We start from the raw sequence: 24,304 nt of genomic DNA, 5'->3' as shown, positions 1-24,304 counted from the left end.
TTGCTTAATTTTCCAGTAATCCTTTGATTGCCTAACATATATGGGATATCATATATGAATGCCAATGAATTAATGAGCTGAAAAGGCTAGAATTTCTTGAAGATCAGACCGGTAAGCTCTTCTCAGAGTTTTTACCATCCCCTTTACAATATTACCAGTAAGTTGGCTAGAACCACCTAATACAATGAATGAATGAATGAAATCCCCCTTTCCCTACCTCTGCCTTTATGCTTGTGGAATTCACCAATCGGCATAGCCCAGCTTTCCCTGGGCAACACTGGGTAATTCTGCTAGTGTGCATGTGGATATATGTACACACAGGCTGGCTTTAACCTTTCAGGAATATATGTATATACAGTATTTTCCAAGGTCATTTCACATATGATTTAAATAATGAAAAGCATCCATTAACATTTTAAAATCTTCCAGTATGTGCTGTCATCTTTTATTTGTTTCCAACTAATAGTAGACAACTTTAATAGATGGCAGCAAAAAAATAGCTTTGAAAATCAGAGGAGATTGTGCCTGTCAGCAATTGTTGTCCACTTTAGGTTATTTAAAAAAAAAAAAAAACTCTTCAGATTCTAGTTTTTTTTTTTTTTTTTTTTTTCCACAGTTTCTTGTAAAAGTGATTATTTGTAGAAACTTTATTTTAAATGTATTTCATATTTGAAATTCTTATTAATCTTCGAATTAAAAAATTTTAAAAATCTGTGAAATATTTTTTGAAACTTCTTTTAGCTATGCTGAAGTCATGCTATCTAAATGTAGGCTATCAATCAAAGAGTAATATTGGACTACATTAGTCAGAATGAGATTTAAAAATTTAATTAAATGATAAATAGATAGAGGATATTATTGTAGTAAAAAGATAATAACCATGAATTTTTTATAAATATTTTATGGGGTTTTTTTCCCCTCATTTTTTGTACATTTTTTTTTAAAGATTAATGATTTGATTTCTAAAGTTGGGCAGTTGTGTCAAAATAAGAAGAAAAAAAAGGATTTTAAAGCATCTATGAACAAAGTTTAATTAATTTAAAAAAAAATTCTTGAAGAAACTTCACAGAGCCCTCTGTTACAGAAAATTCACTATATAAACTGCTATATGCATGGTGCACATTCTGGTGGTTTATTTGTCATTTCCTTGAATGGTTGGATAAATCATATTTAGATAATCATACCCCTGTGCTTACTTTAATTAGTATTTTAAAAAATGAATTATTACAAATTTAATTATTTGCTCAGTTCTTTATCTTCCTTAGGATTCAATTTTTATGTTCTTTACTAGGCACCTATTATATATATTGAAAACAAAAGTAATGTATTTCTAGTATTTAAAATCCCCATCATTAATCTTTTTGATGCATACTTTATATTATCTTATGCTGTTACATTTGTTGTGTAAATCTTGAGTATTAGGTCACCAGTTACTTTAGTTTTCAGCAGTTTCTGTAAAAATTGGTAATGTGGAGAAACTTTATTTTAAATGTATAATACATTTAATACATTTGTTTTAAATTTATTTTGTATTTGAGATCGATATTAATCTTATTAAAAATTAAAAAATATCTGAAATATTTTTTGAAGCCTTTTTTTTTTTTTAACTGTGTGCTTAATTAAGTATGCTATTTAATTGTAGGTTATTATCAATCATACAATAATATTGCACCGCATTAGTCAGAATGAGTTTTTATTATCATATATAATGTAACATTAAATTTCACTGGGAGTAGCCTCATATTTCAGCCCCATCTTGTGTGCCTTCACTGGATTTTATACAGGGGTTAGTTTTATAGAGATAAACAACTTATATTGACCTAGTGTTAGTATTTGCAAGAAAGCAAGCTTATACAGCATCAGCCAAAAAAAAACCCTTCCTATTCCACCTCCACCCATCCATTCACTCTAAAAGTTTGGCCAGTTCTTCCTTGAATTTATTTAAGCTATCAACTTCCACAATTACTGTTGGATGTTTGTTCCAGCAAACACCCACTCACTGGCTAAAGGCAAATTTCCACATATCTAACCTACAACTGTCCTTCCTCAATTTGAATTTATGCCCCTGCAGGTGCTAAATCTGAGCAAGAGGAAGAATCCCATCAGCACTGAACTTGCTCAAACCATTCAAGGCCTTATACACCTCAATCAGATCACTACACAGGTGCCTAGTTTCCAGATGCTGAAATTTGCAGAACTTAACTCTTTCTTAGTAAGAGCAACCCTTTGTTTCCCTCACCAATCTCGTTGCCCTTCTCTGTACTCATTCCGGCAGCTTTACATCTTAAAATGAGACCTACAGACCTGTACACAGTATTCAAGGTGTGGCCTTGATACGTTATATATGCCAAATTACCACTGCCTTATACTAGGGGATAATCACCTCCATACCCCTGCTAGCAAAATTCCTGTATATCAGAATGTAAGTGAATCAGAAAGTAAGACATTCTGTGATTCACTAGCCCACTATTTCTCTGTACAGTTGTTCGTTGTACTCCTCGGTGTCATTAAGCCTATAACACACTCCTACTCTCATTTTTGCTTTCAAAGTGCTTATGTCATGCCAAACTGCCTCAACATTGCACTGTACAACAATGCCAAGTGGATGTACTGCCTCAGATTTTGTTTTTCTTAACTTACAGTATAACCCCTCCTCCCTATCCTTTATACACATTGTATTCCCCAAATTTCAGTTCTGCATTCCTTATATCTGTGTGACAGCACGTCTCTGATATTCCAACAATATCTGCCTTTGATGTCTTGACCCGCACTTCAAATTCATCAAATTCATTTACTATACTCTTAGTATTAGAAAAGTTCAGCAAAATTTATTTGAAAAATAGTGGTTATTTTGAAATTGTTTTCAGTGATATTCATTAGAACAAACTTTTCAGTACAGTGAAATGATTAATGCATTCCCCCCCCTCAAGAAATCCGTTCTACTTTATTTTACTGTGCATGTAACAAAGGGGTGCCTCTGTAGCCAGGTAGGTAGGAGCAGCAGTGCATCGCACACGCTTCTTGATTAGACCGGGGTTCGAGCCCTTGACCACCAAATATGGAGTATGCGGAAAGGTCAGGGAATGACCACTGCATATCCCCGGAGCAATATGGCCTTAGTTGCTAATGCTCCTAAAAACCAAAATAACATAACAACATGTAACAAAATATATATAAATGCATAGTATGAAATCACAGTAAGTAGTCTAACTTTATTGAACTAACTTTCTTGTGAAAGCCATTGGAAAAGACCCACAAGGAGGGTCAAAACGTGACAATTCTTAAAATTCATGTTGATTTATATATAATAATAAACTGATTTTGACTAATGCAATGCTGTATTACTATACAGTTTTCCAGTTATCTTAGTAACTTAAAATATATTAGATATGCTTTCAAGATTATCTTTGTGGATAAATTTATAACTTGATGCAGCAGTAATATGGTCCATGTTAGGTGGTCTTGTTTCAGTTAAAATTTATTTATCAGTCAGTAGTACATATTCACTCTCAGGCATTTCATTTAGAGATATCTTTTAACTTATTACTCTTTCCTGGGCAGTATGCGCAAGATGTTGGAGCACAGGAGTAGCAATGATGAAGAGCGTATGGATGGTCTAGAACAGCAGTTGAAGGAAGCCAGGATGTTAGCTGAAGATGCTGACAGGAAATATGATGAGGTGAACCACTCACACCTCCAGTCTGCTCACAGCATGGAAAATGCTTGATGCATTCATTAACAATATTTTGATTAAAAAAAAAAAAGTGGCTATCATTAACTAAACTCTTCTTTACTTATTAGGTCTGAATGGAGATGAAGTGGCCATTTCTGCATGAATGAGTGGTAACACTGCTTTATCTCACAGGTTATTATTGATCAATGTAGATGCATGAATGAATTGCTATTCAGCTTTAGTAAGTGTGTGAAAATATTAAGATTACTCCTTTCCCCTTTTATCTGTGCTGAGAAATTTATAGCAATTCATTTTACATTTACTAACCAATTTTTGTTACTTGAAGTAGTTAAACAGATTGAGCTGTCAAGCTGATGAGTTTTTGTCTGCTAGTCTTGGTTTTAATTACTGATATTAATGGTCAAAAGTGATATAAGATCATTGTGCTACAAATTTTTGATTTACATTTGTCTTTGGAAGTTTTGAAGAGTAGTATTTAATATATAGTATTAGTACTTTATAGTATTTATTATATAGTATTACTACTTTATGTATATTTTTGCTGAATAATTTACTCTGATTATGTGTTTGTTATGAAAGCCAAATTTATTAAAATTGCCTCTTTTTTTTACTAAGGAAGTACTAACGTTGATCAGTCATTCTTTGAATATATGTTTTCTCTCTTCACAGTGACTTACAGCAGAGTTGTTTTTTTTTTGTTTTTTTTTAGTGATAAGTTTAGGAATATGTAGTAATAATGAATCTTTGATTATATCTTGGATTTGGGGTAGTCACAAATTTCTGAATGTATTTTACAAACACACTGTATAATATGTGGAAGTTTAATGGCAGACATGTTGGGATTGAGTCCTAAAATCTGTCTTCCATGACACTGGATCCATCTGTGGCACTAAATATGGAAGGCACAAATTTCTGAAATGGATTAAAGGAATGTTGATAATAGAATCAGTGCACTCCTCTTCTAACTTATTTGGCCATTGACCAGTGTAAAATCCATTACTTTAATTTTCTCTCACAATAGGCTAATAATCCATTTTAATCTTTTATTATTTGAGATATTTCTGTCTACAGGCTATATTATTGATAATCGTGTAGATTTGTTATTGAAATATATGTATACAGGTTGATTCACTACCAGTGCGACAAACTTGCAGGAGGTGTAGGGGGCACAAAGACGAATCGGAATCACATAGCATTGCAGGGTCCGAAATGCCTTCGTCATGCGGTAGAGGACATTGAACGGGAGGTCGTGTGAACAGTGATCCTGCCGGAAGTCAGCATTTGCGAACCGGTTCCCAAGGCAGTAGGATGGACGAGTATTCAAACGTTGAACTGACCGACATGCACCTCGCGTATGGAGCTGCGGAATGTAACTGGTGCGCCGCTCTGCACTTGTACCAGGAACGTTTCCCGCACAGGCGTGCTCCTCATCATATGATTTTTGCACGTGTGCACAGAAGGCTACGTGAGACTGTTGTTTCATGAGAGGTACTATGAATCGAGAGCGAACAACGAGGATGCCAGACAATGAGGAGAATGTCCTACGTCTTGCAGAATGCAATCCGAGTACGAGTACTCCAGCGATAGGCCAACGATTGGGTATTTCCCAATTCACTGTATGGAGGATACTGTCAACAAACCAAATGAGTTCATACCATCTGCAACACGTCCAATCATTGGAGCCTGCGGATTATCCACTCCGGATGACTTTTGCTACTTGGTTTCATCAACAGAGTGCGGCAGACAGCGCATTTGCTGCGTCCGTATTGTTCACGGATGAGGCAAGTTTCACAAGAGAGGGAACCTTCAATCAACATAACTCCCGTTTGTGGGCTTTGGAGAACCCCCCATGGTATGCGAACACGTGCAACTCAATGCCGCTTCTCTGTCAATTTTTGGGCCGGCATTGTTGGAGACCACCTCATTGGACAGTACCTTCTGTCCCCTCGTCTGAATGGTAGGGCATACTTGATCTTTCTACAGCAAGTCCTGCCCGAACTTATTGAAGAAGCACATGTTCCTCAGTCGTTGTGCCGCTCAATGTGGTTCCAGCATGATGGGGCTCCCCCACATTACACCAATAACGTCCGCCAACACCTAAATGTTACATTTGCACAGCATTGGATAGGTCGTGGTGGTCCGGTTCATAGGCCTGCTAGATCGCCGGACCTATCATGCCTGGACTTCTTCTGCTGGGGTCAAATGAAGACAGTGGTGTATGAGACCCCCGTTGATTCAGTTGAAGACCTCATCGCTCGCATCGCTGTAGCTGCCGGGGAGATTCGAGACACAGCAGAAATCTTCCAGAACATTAGGGATTCCATGCGGCGGTGCTGTGAAGCCTGTGTGACTGCTTCTGGTCGAACTTTTGAACACCTTCTGTAGCATGGCTTTTTGCCAATGTAAAACTTGTCATTAAAATGATTTCTGTTACACTAACGAGTTGCTGTTTCTGTTCTTTTTCTTTGTTCACATGACGAAGGCATTTCGGACCCTGCAATGCTATGTGATTCCGATTCGTCTTTGTGCCCCCTACACCTCCTGCAAGTTTGTCGCACTGGTAGTGAATCACCCTGTATAAAGAAGAGAATTATTTTGAGTTTTGCAGACTTTCAGATGTACAGGGTTGATGTGAACAACCATTGAAACATAAATTGGCAATATTCATTATCACCCTTCCCCATCCAAACTTAGTAACACAAAACTATGAAATGCAAGCCCAGTGACTTGGCACCACTAAATTTGTGAAAATTAATGTGAATGCACCCAGTAAAAGCATGTTGGAACTGCTCCAGATTAAATCCAAAAGGGTTTCTATAACTGGCCAGAGCTTGACGAAATTTAACTATATTATGGACATAAGATTGGAATTATCTAAAAATTAAAAGATGACTAGATAAATACATGAAAGTAAATTATTAAATTTACCAAATTAATGTAATTAATTAAAGGCAAACTTAACAAAGAAACAACTACTTTATGAAGAATGTCATTAGTAAGGAACTAGTAGAAATGGCCACCTGTCCTATAAAACATAAGAAACAGCCTATAAACCAGGTGATGCATAGTTGACAACAAGTCTTAAACCAATAACAAGAAGGCAGATCACAGTGCTGGTACATAAGCTTCAGTGTTCAACACAAAAATGTATACATACATACTCCAGAAAATATGAACTATGTCATTATAATATTTACTTAGGTTGGTACAAAAATAGACCAACTGTTGTTGCTAGACAAGTTGTATGTTAATTTAATGAAAGTAGTTAGGTTTATAGTATTAATTTTGAAAACTGCTTCGTGGTGCGTATTAACATGGAATAGTCTCTTTTTCCTCCAAAACAGAAATTTTTGCATTTCTGATCAGGTACACTAGTGAACTAAATGCTAGGAATTGGTCTGGATTTTTATACTTTGTTACAAACTTTGAGGTGTACAGTTTCCAGTTTGAGGCAAAAAAAATGGAAATAATTGTAAAAATTATATGAAAACCAAATAATTACTGAATTGAAACACCAAATACCTTAGAAAATTAATTTTTTTAGCTTGAATTTTACCTTGATACGTCTACTGTATTACTACTTTGTGGAATATTTAGGATATATTAGTAAATATATTCATGTTTGTGAAGTGTTTAATATTGTTATTAGTTTATGGGAATTTTGGAAATGCTGTTCTCAACTTGATTGTCAAGAATGCATTTGAGAACATTGCATTGCCTGTGATGAAGTCACTTCCTACTATGTGAATACTATTACAGTATTAGTTTTTGGAAATTTTGGTGATGGCCCAATGTCAAGAATGCAATTGCCTGTCAGTTCCTACTGTGTGAATACTGCATGGAGGAAGTTATAGCTTGAGTGTTATTGTTGTGGTTTCCTGGATTCCAATGGAGGAGAAAAACTAAGCAGTTTGACATTGATGTATTTCTTCAGGTATTGGGAGGTAATGAAAGAGTTTTTAGATGAGCATACAAATGCAGAGAGAGAGAGAGAGAGAGAGAGAGAGAGAGAGAGAGAGAGAGAGAGAGAGAGAGAGAGAGAGAGAGAGAGAGAGAGAGAGAGAGAGAGAGAGAGAGAGAGAGAGATTCCCCAGTGACCTTAGATGTCTCAGGTGCAGTGAGATTTTTCTTGAAGCAATTATGATTTATTTATACTGATGTTGCTACATTCAAGTCCTAAGTGAAAGGAAGAAAGCCTGGGTGCAGTCAATTATTGATTCTTTTTTTACAAGAAAAATGTCTATAAATCCACAGCCCTCAACTATCAATTTCAGGTATGCAGATTAAAAATGTTTTGCCTTTCAATAAGTAAATTATTATGCATGTTTAAATCAGGGGTTCCCAACATTTTTTACCTGCTGATCCCTTTAAAAAATGCATTTTCCCCCCATCCAAAAAATACGCACATTTTAATGGATGGATTATAAGAAAAATCTGTTAATAATATTTAATTATTTATTTAAAAAATATAATTATAATAATAGATAAGTAACAATTAGTTTGTGATCACTTACCAATTAATTTATTGTAGTAACAATAAACATAGTAAAAATTATTTGGTTTATTACTGCCATTTTAGTTTTGTTAATAAGACAGTTGTGTTGATGGTTTGTAATAAGCTGTGCAGTATCCAGGCTAAAATTACTTAATTTGATCCTTAGGTTCCCACATTCTGTTATGTTTCTTGTTTTTCTCAGTAATTATTAAAATGGCTGAATCCAGCTTCCACCAGATAAGATCTGGGGAAAGTTAACAAAAGCTGTTCTGCCATAGTTTGTAATTTAGGATATTTATTTCACGTATCTTTGTTAACAAGGCCAATGTTCATAGTTATATTTTTAAATTTGTTATATTAAATATAAAGAATGATTTACATTCTTTATATTTATTATTATTATATTGTATAATTTGGCCAGTGACCCCATTCAACTCCTGTCAAACAATTTACCTCCAAGGGCTCAATATCAACCCCATTGGGAATCCCTGGTTTAAATCAATAAAATTATCATTTAAATGGTTATTTAATAATGTTTGTTTATCTTAAATGAGTTCAGTTTCAAGTTTATCAATTCCTGGACTCAATTATCATTGTAACATACATGTATAATGCTTCCTTTCTGTTATTTCCACATCTCTCATACTTTTAAGGGATCAATTAACTGAGGTTATTGAGGGCCCACTGTACAGTTACCCAGCTGGTCTCTGTTTTATGAAAGTTCCTCCAAATAGCTATCTCTGTATACCAGAAGTTATTTATAGTTTTAATTTTCTTTAAGTATAATCTACTTGTTGCAAACTTCCATATGCCCTGATATGTTGTATGATCAATTATTCGTCATATTTTAGCGATCTTTAGTATAATTATTCAGCCCACTGCGTAAGCTCTCCTGTATGCTGAGATACAGTCATTCTAGCATTGTTGATTAATTTTTCCATCTTATTAAGTCCCCCCTTCTTCCCCCACTGTACTTCACCTGTGGTTTGCATAGCATCGAATCACAACCTTTCAATCCAGCTCTGTGGCAGGTTTAGAGGTTATTAAAATGCTGTGACCCTTTGTGTTTTTTTTTTTTTTTTTTTCAGATGTCTGTGCTTTTTGGTTTCTAAAAGTTCAGTCCCTAGAAGACTCCTTCTTTATTCTTTGCAGTTTTACTCTATTCTTCATCCTTTTACACTTTTCTTCACAAATCTAGCAAGCTTTGATTGATGTACTTTCATAAGTGCTTTCATTCTCTGTAGTGTAGTGTAAATTGTATAGATACAATTGAGTTGTAAGATATAACAACTCAGATTCTATTTTTCGATATGTGTAAATTTTTGCTAATGATAGCTAACAAAACCTGACCCTCATTGAAAATCATTTGAATCAATGACAATTGAACATATTCAACTGTGTGAGTTCCATAGATTGTGACAGACACAAAATCATGCTGCCCCATCATATTTGTCAATTTAGAGGGTGTGCAAGAATTTTGTTCACAGAATTTTCAAGATTATGTGCATGCTAGTTACCATTAAAAACCTCCAAGCATGCAGCTTCAATTCATTGCTTGTAATGTCATCTTTGGTTCACTATATTATGAAAATACCTCACGGAAGGAAATTTTTTTTTTTTTTTTTAGTGCAAATTTAATTTGATTGGTATGTGTATTTTACACATCTCTCATACTCAGAGTGAATTAGAGAGCCTCCATAGCCGAGTGGTCAGGAGCAGGAGTACAGTGGCACATGCTCTTTGAGTAGACTAGGGTTTTTTACATGCTTGACTGAATGGTTATACCAATAGATGAACATATTTTATGAGCATAAATTCAAGTCTTACTATGATTGACAAGGTATGTCTTTATCCCACCCACTTTCATACTAGAATGTCATTTTCTAAAAGTTAAAAGCTCTTTATTGGTTTGTGTTTTTAAGAAGTTCAAATCAAATTTTGTTTGCCAGTTTTGTTTTATCAGTGCTCAATTTTTTAGATACTATTGATGTGTGTGTGTGTGTGTGTGTGTGTGTGTGTGTGTGTGTGTGTGTGTGTGTGTGTGTGTGTGTGTGTGTGTGTGTGTAAATTGTTTTATATTCTTATTTTTCAATAATTTGAGTTTTCTTTAAAAAGCAGTATAGATTTGTATTAGAAAAGTAATGTAGGAATGTGTTTTTTTTTTTTATAGTGTCAAAAAGAATTCAGTTGATAATTTTGTATAGTTGATATATTGTACACAGAGGTAATGATAAAAATTGAACATTGTAATTGATCAAGACTGCAGACCTTTTCTCATTTTGTTTGACAGCAGTAGTCAGATTTTTTGATCCGCTGTTAGATTTCTGTAAATAAATAATCTGTTTCTCTGAGCACTCAAAAAAAAAAAAAACTTGAAAATACATTTAACTTTACAGTGATATACTTGCTTGTATAAACATTCTAACTAAGTGTTTTTACTGTCTGGTCCTCAGCATGTTCATTTTAATGAAAGATAAGAGTGGCATGGGTTTTTGAAACTGTTAAAATTCAGATTTAAGATTTTCCAGTGATAATTTGTAATCTAGTTTTAATATTTTAATACAAATAAATAATTTATGTGTTATATAGCTATCAAAAAAATCATATTTGGGCTTTTTTTTTTTAATATGTAGTTAGATTAAGTTGTCCTACCCATCTCTCTCTCTCTTCCCCCTCATAATTTGTTCAATATGTACAAGGGTGATTCAAATGAGAACCATAAAGATGCTAAAAATTATATCAAATATATATATATATATATATATATATATATATATCTGCTATGGCATGTTATTTTCTTAGATTCCACTATTCCACTGGGTTGGCATGTTCCTAAAAGGATTTAATCTGTTACCTAGTGTCCAAGCAGCAATTTGTTTCATTGCTCTCCTCACATTTAGACAGGAGATGTTTTTACATGAAATCTTGGAAGACTTTCCATAAAATGTATAATCCTATAAAAGTTGTAAAGTATTGGAGGCACGACATTATAATGGAAACACCTGATATGAAAGTAATAGTTTTTGTAATGGCCATATGACATTTATGAATATGCAGTGATGTTTTATTTTTGTTTCTTGCAGGTCGGTACTGTGAAGGAAAGATGATAAAAGCTGATGTTTATTTAGAGGTGATATAAAAAGGTACATGAAGAAAATGACTGACCTGTCTGAACTCCAAAGAAATCAAATTGTTAGTGCATGTTTAGCAGGGGCATTTGTGACTGAACTGCTGATTTGTTTAATGTATCCAGAGCAACTTTATCAAGTGATGTCTGCATTCAGCAAGTATAGAAAAGCAGAATCTGATAGGAAGAATTGTGGCAGAAAATTGAAGCTCACTGAAAGCAACTGCCAAACACAAAAGGATTGTAGACTGAAAACATAAAACTACTGCTTCAAAAATAACTGCAGAACTTAATACATGGCTCAGCAAAACAGTTTGATAAGAACTTCATAAAACTGAAATTTATGCCAGAGCTGCTAGTTATAATCTGCTCCTTACTGGTGGTAATGCTAGAAAGAGGATGCAGTGGTGTGAGGAGCACAAAAACTGGACACCTGATAATCAGAAACAAGTCATTTTCAGACAAATCATCATTCACACTTTTTTCAACATCAGGGAGAGTTTGTATGTTTTGGCAAATGCAAAAGGAAACACATCTTCCTGACTGCCAACTATCAAACGTGTTGGTGAATCAACAATGGTTTGAGCAGCGATATTCTGGAATTTTCAGCAATATTGGTATTTAAGTTCTGTCATCACCCTGAACAGGCAAATTACTGCCACTGATGTTCCTTGATGTTCTGAGTGACCAAATTGATCCCATGAGCCATGTTTCAAGATAATGCTCTAATACCCACAGCGAGATGTGTCCAATCTTGGTTTGAGGAACATGAAATGAGGCTGAGTATCTCCCCTGGCCTGCACAATCACCACACTTAAACATTATTGAGCCACTGTTGGGCATATTTGGAGAGGAGAGTGAGAAGCAGATTTCCTCTACCTTCATCACTTAAGTAGCTTGAAATGTTCTGCCATGAAGAATTGTCCAATATTCCTCTTTATAAATCTTGAAACTGTCTTAAATTTTTAAGACATTATAAAAATTAAGACTGCATAAAAGTAGTGTTTGTTTTATATGAAAGTATGACCAAAAGATCAGTCAGCCTCTTTAAAAAATTGCAACAAGGTGTTGCAATTTCTTAAAAATGCAACGCCTGTGGACTACTAAATTATAGAAATGACTACAGACTAATATATACATGCAGCATATTAGTCTGTATGCTTTACTACTTCAGCTGCCAGTGTTTTCCTTAAGCTCTACTGCAATCATGCAAAAGTTATTGCATGATTACAGTAAACCAGTTCTACACTAGTTTGGATCAATAATTCACACACAGGGTCAATAATTCATTTTTTGAACACAGAAAGAATAAAACAGGCTGTACTTTTTTGTAGAATGTTGTTGATTCAGTATGTTTAAGCAAACCCAAGTGATTAGCAAGTTTACAAGTGGGTAAATAAATTTTTGAAACTGCATTGAAAGTATTGAAAATTCTCTGCAACTTTGGACAAGCATGTCATATAACCAAAGAATATTGCAGCAGTGGACAGGTCCATGCAGGAAACTTTCTTCACTTCACTATTTGAAGAGGCAGCAAAGCCAGTGCTTGCTGGCTATAGAATATCATTGATCCAAGAAAAAATAAAAGTAAATGTAATTTTGATATCATTTTGTAGTCATAATCATAAAGTCCATGGCTAAAAGCAACATGCCAGGCTAAAACTGGCTCTCATAGTTACACGCACGTGTGCACACACGTTTGAAATCACAGTGTATGACAACAGTTTTCATTAATTTTTTGAAATTAGATATGACAGTGTAGGTTTTAATATAAAAAAAATGTGCTACAAAGTATTTTAAGATTTTTTAAGCACTGAAAAATTTACAGCAAAAAAAATATCAATGATTTAATATTAAGAACTATACTGATATTTTTATCAAAATATCCTCAACAAGATTTTATCATTACTGCCAGGCATGACATTCTGGCGATTAATTTTATAATAGTGTCTTGGCTAACATTATTTCAAGTGATCTGAATGTTTTCCATAAATTTTATGAAGATGGCCAAACTTTACGGTCTAGATCAGTGGTCTCACTCAAATTGCATGCAGGCCGAATGCACGATCTGAAAGCAGCTGACAGGCTGGAATTTTTTTTTTTTTTAACAAAAATGAGAGTGAATATATATATATTGCACCATACTTACCCCTAATGTATGGATACCATCCCTTTATAACCTGGTGTTAAGCATGTGTGTGGTGTGTTGCGTGTAAGTTTATAATAAGTTTGGAAATTTTACTTTTAAAATTTAATTTGCCTCGAACATGGTTTAATTGAAAATTTATTTCAATAATGTTCAATTGTATTTTCTACAATGTGTTTCTCTATACTTATTTTTTATTTCTCAAACTTATATTTTTCTCCTTCTCTCCCTGGCTAAAATTATGAGACTCTTTCTTTCGGTTAAATTTTCTTTTCTATTTTCTTTAGATGCCCAATAACTTACTAAATGTTTATCAAAACATACATAAACAACAATAATAATAATAATGCAAAGGAAAAAATTCAAATTTATATTTATATCCGAAATCTAAAGGTTTGGTACCTGCAAGAAATTTCTGTTGGTTACACTTTGTAATTCAAACGTATTGACAGTTAAATATTAAATTTTCAGACTGACATTTATTTCAAATAATTCTAATATGTTGAATTAACCACTAAATAACTTACTTTTAACTTAAACTAAAAATAAACAAATTATGAAACTTTCTAAGTGGGACAAAACTTGAGAATAAATAATGACAACCTATTCACTTTCTTTTATTTATTAAATTTTTCTTCGACACATACAGAAAAAATACATACGTTTGTATGTAAATAATTATAAACTTCTTTATTTCTTACTACAAATTGACATTTGATGGCGTTTCGATTCTGATAAAGTTTGTAGCCTTGGAGAAAAATTACTAGAAACAATCTTCATCACGGATTGTAGATGCTCCTCGGTTAATCGGGTTCTTTTCTTAGACTTATTAATTTTCAACTGCGGAAAAAAAACTGTTCACATATAAATGTACTCCCAAACAAAGCGATTATTCTTATTGCAAAAATTGATAACTGAGGGTATTTATCTTTTGACAAGTACGAATAAAAGTTAATCAAATCTGTATCTTCAAATCTTTGAATAAGATTTATATCACACTGTAAATTAATTATCTCCATTTATAGATTTTCTGATGCATTATTCACGTTCGTTTTTAATGGTAATGAAAATAATGTAAAATCGGACTCCAAATCATTAAAATCTTTAAATCTTTCTTCAAATTCTTGTCGTAATAATGCTATTTTTCTTGCATATTCTTGAGATTTTTTATTTGAAATGATAGGGCAAGATTTAAGTTGTAGGAAATGTAAGAAATTTTTTGATTCCAGTTGTGTTTCCCATAATTGCAATTTAACTTTAAAAGCTTTAATACAAGCATACATGTCAGTGATAAGTTTATTCTTTCCTTGCAGCTCTTTATTGAGAATATTTAAATGGCCGGTTAAGCCAACAAGAAATGCTAAATCTGTTATCCATGTATTATTATGTAGCTCGTCGATGGTTTTATGTTTTTTGTGTCATGAAAATTTTGATTTCATTTATTAAATCAAAAAAACCATTTTAATACAGCTCCTCGACTTAACCACCTCACCTCATTATAATAAATTATTTCTCCATACTCACTTTCAATTTCTTCAGGCAATGCAACAAATTCTCAATGATTCAGAAGCTCGTCCATGGATAAAGTTTACTGTTTTAGTTACTGTTTCCATAACATTATCCATCTGCAAACTTTTGGCACAAAGTGCTTCTTGATGAATAATGCAATGTATAGTGCAAAAGTTATTCTGAAAATTTTCTTCTTTCACTATATTTCTTAATTTTACCGCTACTCCATTTTTTTTTACCAACCATAGCAGCTGCACCATCACTTGCAAATCCAATCATTTTATCCCAGCTTAATTTATATTTATCTATTACAGTTTTTATTTCAGAAAATATATCCTGTGCACCAGTTTTTCCTTTCATAGGAATTATTTCCAATAATTCCTCAATTACTTCAAATTCATCAGTAACACCTTGTACGAAAACGGCAGGTTGTGCTATATCTGTGATGTCAGTACTCTCATCAACTGCAATTGAGAATGCTGCAAAATCTATACTTTTTTCTTTTAACTGACATCGTAAATCACAAGCAATTTCGTTAATACGTTCCGCTACTTTGTTGGCTGACAAACTAATATTTTTAAATAGTTGTTGTTTGTCAGGACAAAGAAGTTCAGCAGACTTCATCAAACAATCTTTAAGGAATTTGCCATCAGTAAATGGTTTTGATCGTTTTGCAATGATTTGCGTGAACTGTTGCTTCACTTGATTTATTTGCTTCAGTAAAAAAATATTGTCGTCGCTGTAAGCCAGATTTCAGAAACTAACTTTTCTTCCCTCAATTTGCCTTCCAACATTTCAAATTTTTCTTTATTATTTGTTCCATAATGCCGACGTAAATTGTATTCTTTTGGAACTGATATTCCCTTATTACAAATAAAACACAATTTTATTGTGTACAACACCACAAAAGTACATAAATTTCCCATTTATCTTATGTCTTTAAGATAAATTTCCCATTTATCTTAAAGACATGGCTTGCAATTTAATCTCTTAATTAAAATCACTATTATAATTTTATTTACAACTTTAATTTAACAAGATGAATTTTCATATGAAAGCAGCACTCAAAAGTTATGCACAATTCTAAATGATAGGTATTGATATAATGTAGAATCTACATTATATCAATACCTATCGTTAGATCTACATTGTAGATCTAACAACAAGCACAAATAAACAGGTTTTATAAGTTTGTCTCCGTTTATATAGCAATATGAACTGTGCATCCAGCTAACCAACTAGTGACTGACTCAAGGAAAATATATATCTGAAGTGCCACCAACTGTCGGCTGGTGAACTAAATTTACTGATTGTACCGATGTGGGAAGTTCTCCCGCCTAACCCCAGTCACGTGGCCTGGCATATATGAGAATAAATAGTGTTCTCATATCAACCTATTCTCTTTCCTTTATTTATTAAATTTTTCTTCGACACATACAGAAAAAATACATATGTTTGTATGTATGTACAAAGACAAAGCCCCAACCTATTCATTCTATCTCTTTTTCCTTCAATACCAGTCACGCACATAAGCTCAGTCCATATCTCTGTCACTAACGATATCAAGAGTAACCGGCAGAATTGCTTAACAAGTACAGGTCACTGTTGAAAAAAAAAAAGCCGTGAAATAGGGTTGAATTTGAAAGTGTCTGCAATTCTGCCCAGACACGATAGGAGGGAGTATATGATGAGAGCCTTGTCGATCAATTCGGCCTTGGAAAGATTGTGCAAGGCTCAAGGGGTAGAATTTTTTTCAGCCCGGACTGTACTTGTTAACAGGAGAGATTGCTTCTACAGGGATGGAATACACTTAAATAGAAAGGGTGCAAGAATATTTGCTGATGCTATCGAGGCAGTGTTAGGTGGGTCGGAAAACTGCTAGCTTGGGAGGATACAAAGACGAATAGATTAACAGTAGCCACTGGCAGAGGTGAAAGAGATTCTTGCACTGCTTCTATTGGAATGAGCAGAAGCCTGAAAAACAAGATTCAGCATATTTTAGAGACTGCTGGGAGTCATTGCGGTACAAGTAAACACATGGGTTGTGTTAGGGTAGCTAAGAATAGAAATAGGTGCATGTATACTTGCGTGTACACCAATGCTAGGAGTTTAGTAAATAATGATGAATTTGACGTATTGCTCAAAACATCAAAGGCAGATATTGTTGGGATATCAGAGACTTGGTGTCACACAGATATAAGGAATGCAGAACTGGAATTTGGGGAGTACAACGTCTACAGAAAGGATAGACTGGATAAGAAGGGAGGAGGGGTTATGCTATTAGTTAAGAAATACATAAAATCCAAGGAAGTGAAGCCAGTGGACATCGCTGGACAGTGCAGTGTCGAGTCAGTTTGGTGTGACATAAGCATTGGGAGATCAAAATTGAGAGTTACAGTGTGCTATAGGCCTAATGACTCTGATGAGTATAATAAGAAACTGCACAGGGAAATAGAGTGGGCCAGTAAATCAGAGAGTCTTATAATGGAAGATTTTAATTTCCCAGATATTGATTGGAATTTGGGGGCTGGTCACTCACACACTAGCAAGTCTTTTGTGGATTTATTGGATGATTGTTTTCTACATTAGCATGTTCAGGAGGCAACTAGAGGGAGGAATACTCTTGATTTGATTATCAGCAGTGATTCTTCATGCATTAAGAATCTGCAGATAAATGAACCACTAGGTGGCAGTGATCACAGTGTGCTGAAGTGGGATTTACTCAAAGAGGTAACTACCATTAGGGGTAAAGGGAAGGGTTATTGCTTTCGTAAAGGCGACTACGATGGACTGAGACAGTATTTAAATTCTATACAGTGGGACCAACTGATGATGTTACCAACAGCAAATGCAAAATGGGAAGCATTCAAAGAACTTACCTTGGAAGCTACTATGCTTTACATACCAACTAAGAAATATTGTTCAAGGTTTAGGCCTAAATGGATGTCAGATGAACTGATGAGGCATATGGCAGAGAAGAAACATGCATGGGATACATACAAATTAACACATGACACAGAAGCCTATGAGAGATACAAGTTGATCTGTAACCAAGTTACAAAGGAGGTTAGGCAGGCGAAGGCAGATTACGAGAAATCTTTGGCAAGGGATGCAAAGAAAAACAGCAAAGAGTTCTTTACTTATGTAAACTCTAGAAGGAAGGGGATGAATCAGATTGGTCCACTTGATATCGATGGGTCAACTGTTGATCCTGCTCAGGTAGCTAACAAACTAAATGAATATTTTGCATCGACATTCACACATGAGGAGTTATTTAGCGAGGGGAAAGCCAGAGGTGTATTCAACTCTAGCAGTAAGCTAGAGAATCTTGTAATAACTGAGAGTAAAGTGGAGGAGAAATTGTTGAAGATAAACACAAGAAAGGCACCCGGGGTGGATGGGATCTATCCAGTTATATTAAAGGAGGCAGCAGAGAAAGTAAGCAAACCCTTAGCCATAATTATGAGAGCTTCCTTGGACTCAGGGGAGGTACCCACAGACTGGAAATGTGCAAATGTGACCCTAATTCACAAAGGAGGATCAAAGGCTGACACAAGTAATTATAGACCTGTGAGTTTAACTTCTGTTCCAGGAAAATTAATGGAGGCACTAGTTAAAGAAGCACTGCAGGATCATCTAGACAAGACTTCAGTTATAGCTCGGACACAGCATGGTTTTGTTAAGGGGAAGTCTTGCCTGACCAATTTGATTGGATACTATGATGCAGTCACAAAGGAACTGGATGCAGGGAATAACTTTGATATTATATACTTGGATCTTAGAAAGGCTTTTGATACTGTTGCACATGGAAGACTGCTGCACAAATTGGAGCAGTGTGACATTGGAGGCAAATTGCTGCTGTGGATAAAGGGGTGTATGAGGCGGAGAAGACAGAGAGTGGTAATCAATGGACACTGCTCGTCGTGGACTAATGTTATTAGTGGAGTCCCTCAGGGCTCAGTGTTGGGTCCATTATTGTTTTCTGTATTCATAAATGATATTGATGGTATATCAAGCTTAATGTCGAAGTTTGCAGATGATACAAAGGTAGGCAGGGTTGTCAAGGACACTACTGACACTATGCTGCTGCAACAGGATCTGGAAAGGTTGAGCAGATGGGCTGAGAGGTGGCAAATGAAGTTTAACATTGACAAATGTAAACTACTACACATGGGAAACAGCAACCCCAGAGCAACGTATCAACTCTGTGGTACTACACTGACAGTGGTAGAGAATGAAAGGGACCTGGGGGTGGTTGTGCAGGCAGATATGAAGTTCTCTGAGCAGTGCAGACGGGCTGCAAGAGTAGCTCATGGTGTATTGTCAATGATATATAGGAATTTTTCTAGCAGGGATAAGGAGGTGATTATTCCCTTGTATAAGGCAATGGTCAGGCCACACCTAGAGTACTGTATACAGGTCTGGAGGCCTCATTTCAAGAAGGATGTAGAGCTGCTGGAACGAGTACAGAGAAGGGCAACAAGATTAGTGAATGGAACAAAGGGGTGCTCTTACGAAGAAAGGCTTAAGTTTTGCAGATTACAGTGTCTGGAGACTAGGCACCAGCGAGGTGATCCGATAGAGGTGTATAAAGCATTGAATGGTTTGAGCATGCTCAATGCTGATGGGATTCTTCCTCTCGCTCAGAATAATCACCTGAGAGGGCATAAATTCAAATTGAGGAAAGACAGATGTAGGATAGACGTGCGGAAATTTGCCTTTAGCCAGCGAGTGGTTGGTTGGTGGAACAGACTTCCATCCCTTGTCGTGGAAGTTGATAGCCTAAATAAGTTTAAGGCTCAGCTGGACAGGTATTTTGAACGAACAGAGAGGTGAAGTGGAAGTGGTTTTTTTTTTTTTTGGCTGATGCTGCATAAGCTTGCTTTCTTGCATCAAATGCCTCTACTAATGCTAATGTTGTTGTAAATACTGATCATTTAGACCAGTGGTCTCAAAATGTATTCGCGGGCCATGTAAAATTGCTTCGGGGGCCGGATGCGGCCCGCGGGCCACCAGTTTGAGACCACTGGTCTAAATAATCCCATAAAAGCTCTATTGGGTTTAAATCAGGTGATTGGAGTGGTTACATTATAATTTACACCCTCTCCCCCCTCTGTTGTTTAGTTACTAGAAAGACCCTTTGCAGCTTGGATTTCTGCTTATTTAAGCTGAAGCTTTACAGTGAATGTAGACACAAGAGTTTTGCTGTTCCTATTGAACAGTGTTCTGGTCTTATCTTGTCCTTCTGTTGTTACAAGTGGTTGTCCTGATCGTGGTTTGTCCTTTAAACTGCCATTCTCATTGAATCGTCAAATGGTAGTTTGTTCTCCTTTAAATGAAACATGTAGTTTTTTTGCCAATATTTCTCTTGGAACAACTTTCTTTATACATAGTTATAAAAGAACTTCTTTTTGCAACACTCAGTTCCTTACTTCTTGCCATTTTTCGTGAAACACAAAACTTTCACCAAACACTTTCTGAATTACAGGTATTCAATTTTATAAGTTATAGCTCTTGCTCCTTAGTTTATATTATTGCAAAACACTAGAATTATCCACAATCTTCTATAATATTAAAACAATACCCCCACTTTCTTGAATATTCTAGGATCATCTGCAATATTCTACCACATTCAGGAGTCTTTTACACCTTTCTGGATTATTCTCGAATATTCTAGAAATTTCTTAAATATTAATTCAGTTTTTTGATAAGTTATAAGTTTTATACATAACAGAAAATATTTTAATAAAAATTGATAAACCAGTTGGTCCTATTTTAATAAAAACTTTGAAAATAAAAAAAAAGCAAAACATAATTATGAGAGCAACTTTGGATTCAGGAGTAGTCCCTACGGACTGGAGACAGGACCACTGCAGGTGGGGATAGGCAAGGTAAGTGTCGCCTATAGGCAGCAGTTCAGGAGGATTCCAGAATCTTTTTTGACACTGCTTTCTGATTGGATAATGTTTATCAGTATTATTCAGAGCGGCAAATTGTATTTTGTCTACGAGTGGTACATAGGATTGCAGCGCTACTGACTGGAGATGTGCAAATGTCCTAATTCACAAATGAGGATCAAAAGATGACATGAGTAATTACAGACCTATTAACTTCTATTTTGGGGGAAATAATAGTCTCTGGTTTAAAGAAGTAATGCACTTATACAGCATGGTTTTGTTAAGGGGCGATCTTGTCTGACCAATCCGATTTGGTAGATGCAGTAACAAAGGAACTGGATTCAAAAAATAATTATGATATCGTATACTTGGATTTCAGGAAAGCTCTTAATACTGTTGCACATAAAAGACTTGTACAAATTGGAGCAGTTTGGCATTAAGGGCAAACTACTGCTCTGGATAAAGGGATGGTTGAGTGGAAGAAGACAGTGGCTATTAATGGATGCCACTCTTTGTAGACTATGATTTTAGGGGGAGACGTGTATTCAGTGCTGAGCCAATTGTTGTTTTCTATATTTGTTAATGATATTGATGAAGGTATGTTAGGCTTGATGTCTAAGTTTGCAGTTGACAAAAAATGTTGGCAGTATGGTTAATGATTGTTAATTGGTATAAGCTACTATAACAAGATCTAAAAAAAAAAAATTTGGCAGGTGAGATGAGAAATGGCAGTTGAAGTTTGACACTGAAAAATGCAAGGTATTGCATGTAGTTAGTAATAATCCCAGGTTAACATACCATCTGTGTGGTACTACACTCAGGGTGGTGGAAAATGAAAAGACCTTGGGGTAATTGTGCAGTCAAATATGAAGTTCTCTGGGCAATGCATACGACAGCTCATGGGGTTTTGTCAATGATGTACAGAAACTCTGCTAGCAGAGATAAGGAAGTGATTATCCCATTGTATGAGGCAATGGTCAGGCCACATCTTGAGTACTGCGTACATGGAGTACTCAGGCATACAGGTCTGGATTTAGGAATGATGAAAAGCTGCTGGAATGGGTAGAGAGAAGGGTAATGAGATTGGTGAGGGAAACAAAGGGGGAGCTCTTACATAGAAAAGCTTGGAGACTTGGCACCTACGAGGTGATCTGATTGCGGTGTTTAAGGCTTTGAATGGCTTGAGCAAACTCGGTGTTGATGGGTTTCTTCCTCTTTCTCAGGCTATACACATGAGGGGGGTATAAATTCAAATTGTGGAAGGATGTTTGCAGAAGTTTATCTTCAGCCAGTGGGTGGTTGTTTGCTGGAACAAATTTCCATCCATTGTTGTGGAAGTGGGTAATTTAAATAAATTCAAGGAAGAAATAGACAACCTATTGGAGGGGATGGCAGGTGAAATGGGATTTTTTTTTTTTTTTTGCTCTTGCTGTATTAGTATTAATAGTTAGTATTATTAGTACTATTAATACTAATACTAACATGCTGAAATATTTTTCCTTTAAGGAAAGTTTTTACCTTGGGAAAGAGGAATAAGTCTGTTGGTGCTTGATAGGGAGAGTAGGATAGTTGGTTGATCTGTGCGGTGTCATGTTTCATCAGAAATGCCTTCACAAGTGCAGAATGGGTGGGGAGAATTGTCATGCAACAAGAACGAGCTCTCTCTCTCAAATTTGCAAACTCACACAGGAGAAATGTGCTTCTATAGTCTTTGAAATATCTGTACATAGAACACAGCATTAAGTATCTCTCTCTACTTTCAGGTACAGATTCCTTGTAAATCACACTGTTTGTCAGGAAACATGATCAGCATCATCTTGATCCTGGATTTATGTACAAAACCTTTTGGGCCTTGGTGATGATTTTAAGTCCACTACATGCTGTGCCACTTTATCTTTAGATTTTACTAAAACAAGACTCATCTCTGGTGATAATGCACTTGAGGAAATTTAGATTATCTCAACAAGTCTAGATGATGTCTGTGCAGTGCACACTATTCATTGCTTAAGTTCATCCATGAGGCTGTGCAGCATAAATTTTGCACAAACCTTCCTTTTTCCTAAATCTTCATGTAGAATATGATGAATTGTCACCTTATTCATATCCAACTTCATCAACCCTCATTCTGATCGCCAAACAATGGTGTCTTGTTGCAATTTCTTGAAATTTTGCAACTCTCTCCTCATTTTGACGGATGCTCACCTCTTTGGTCATTACAAACATCCTCACTTCTGCCTTTGAACCATTTATACCATTCAGATACACTGGTTCGACTTAACATTTCATTGCTCCCTTGCAGAATCGTGGCACAAAACGTTAACTCTGCTAATGAAACTGTTTGTTACTTGCAACCTGTCAGCCTGCTGAATAATCTGTACTACCATTTGTTGGAGGAAGTTGGAACTTCGGCATACCACTTTGTTTATTTTCAAATTCATCAATCATGAGCACAACAGCACCAGTCCTGCAACTTTATTGCCACACCTTTTACATTGGTTTATTTGCATGTGTAAAAACTTGAATTTTATGTGGTACACAATTTTTAGATGTCAATATTTAAAATAAATAAATGCACAAGGCATAATACTTTAAGAGTTTGGTATCTATATAATATCGGTGTTTAGATACACCATAGATAACTCTTAATAAACTACAAAGTAGTTGTTGTAGGCATCATTTGCTGTTTCTCATATTGTGCTCTGCCTTCACGACGAGTTGCCATGATATTGCACTACTTCGAATAAGTAACTCTTCACTAATAGAGAAGACTATTGTTACTTATTCTCAGTTGAGTACCACCTGATGTACCACCAAATGATGCCTACAACAACTACTTTGTAGTTTATTAAGAGTTATCTATGGTGTATCTAAACACCGATATTATATACAATTTTTAGAATAAATGTTTTTTTTTTAAATGATAAAGACTAGAAGTAGTTAAAAATTGTGCACTATGCATTGATATACATTATTTTTTCCCAATTTTGGAAAGTATTTGTTTTTTTTTAATCTATAATTAAAAAAGGAGGGAGGGGGTTCTCCCCCTTCTCAATTTCTCTATGAAGGGTTCACCACTTACCTCTGTTTGGAGAGGCCAGAGTTTCGGAGACTTGAGAAATTCTTAAAATGCCTTTTTAGTTTTTTCTTAACGTGGCCACTGCCAGAAGAGTTTGCATATCCATTGTGACTGTGTACATATTGGACTGAATTTAGGAGGCCAGAATTTTTCTGGCTCCCTAAATGAAAATTGTATGGCCCATTGTGAACTGTAGCAATTGCTACAGTTCACAATGTGTCTTTTGTATAATTTTCATTGTAGCGTGTGGGCTTGAACTTAAAACTTCCTTACTTTGAGCCATGGCTGGCCCAGTAGATAGTTAATCTCAGGAGGCTATACAATCAGCAGCCCACTTTGAGTTGTTTTCGGACCTTTTTA

At 35.3% G+C, this 24,304-nt stretch overlaps 1 protein-coding gene across 9 annotated transcripts in view; it reads left to right on the top strand.

Moving 5' to 3' along the window:
* The window catches only part of LOC150086964 (tropomyosin), a 207,041-nt gene that overhangs the window by 127,627 nt on the left and 55,110 nt on the right, over positions 1 to 24,304 (top strand). For 6 of the 9 annotated variants that reach the window (XM_090372854.1, XM_090372853.1, XM_090372852.1 and 3 more), the window contains exon 4: positions 3,562 to 3,679. The exons of the other annotated variants lie outside the window; for them this stretch is intronic. In XM_090372854.1, coding sequence (XP_090228980.1) covers positions 3,562 to 3,679 — 118 coding nt within the window. The remainder of the gene's footprint in view (positions 1 to 3,561; positions 3,680 to 24,304) is intronic. 9 annotated transcript variants of the gene reach the window in all.

Source organism: Mastigoproctus giganteus, chromosome 4 (genome assembly GCF_048544385.1).
Source record: "Mastigoproctus giganteus isolate SK-2022 chromosome 4, ASM4854438v1, whole genome shotgun sequence".
In the NCBI taxonomy this organism is placed as follows: Eukaryota; Metazoa; Arthropoda; class Arachnida; order Uropygi; family Thelyphonidae; genus Mastigoproctus; species Mastigoproctus giganteus.
This window is presented reverse-complemented; position numbering and strand designations above follow the sequence as displayed.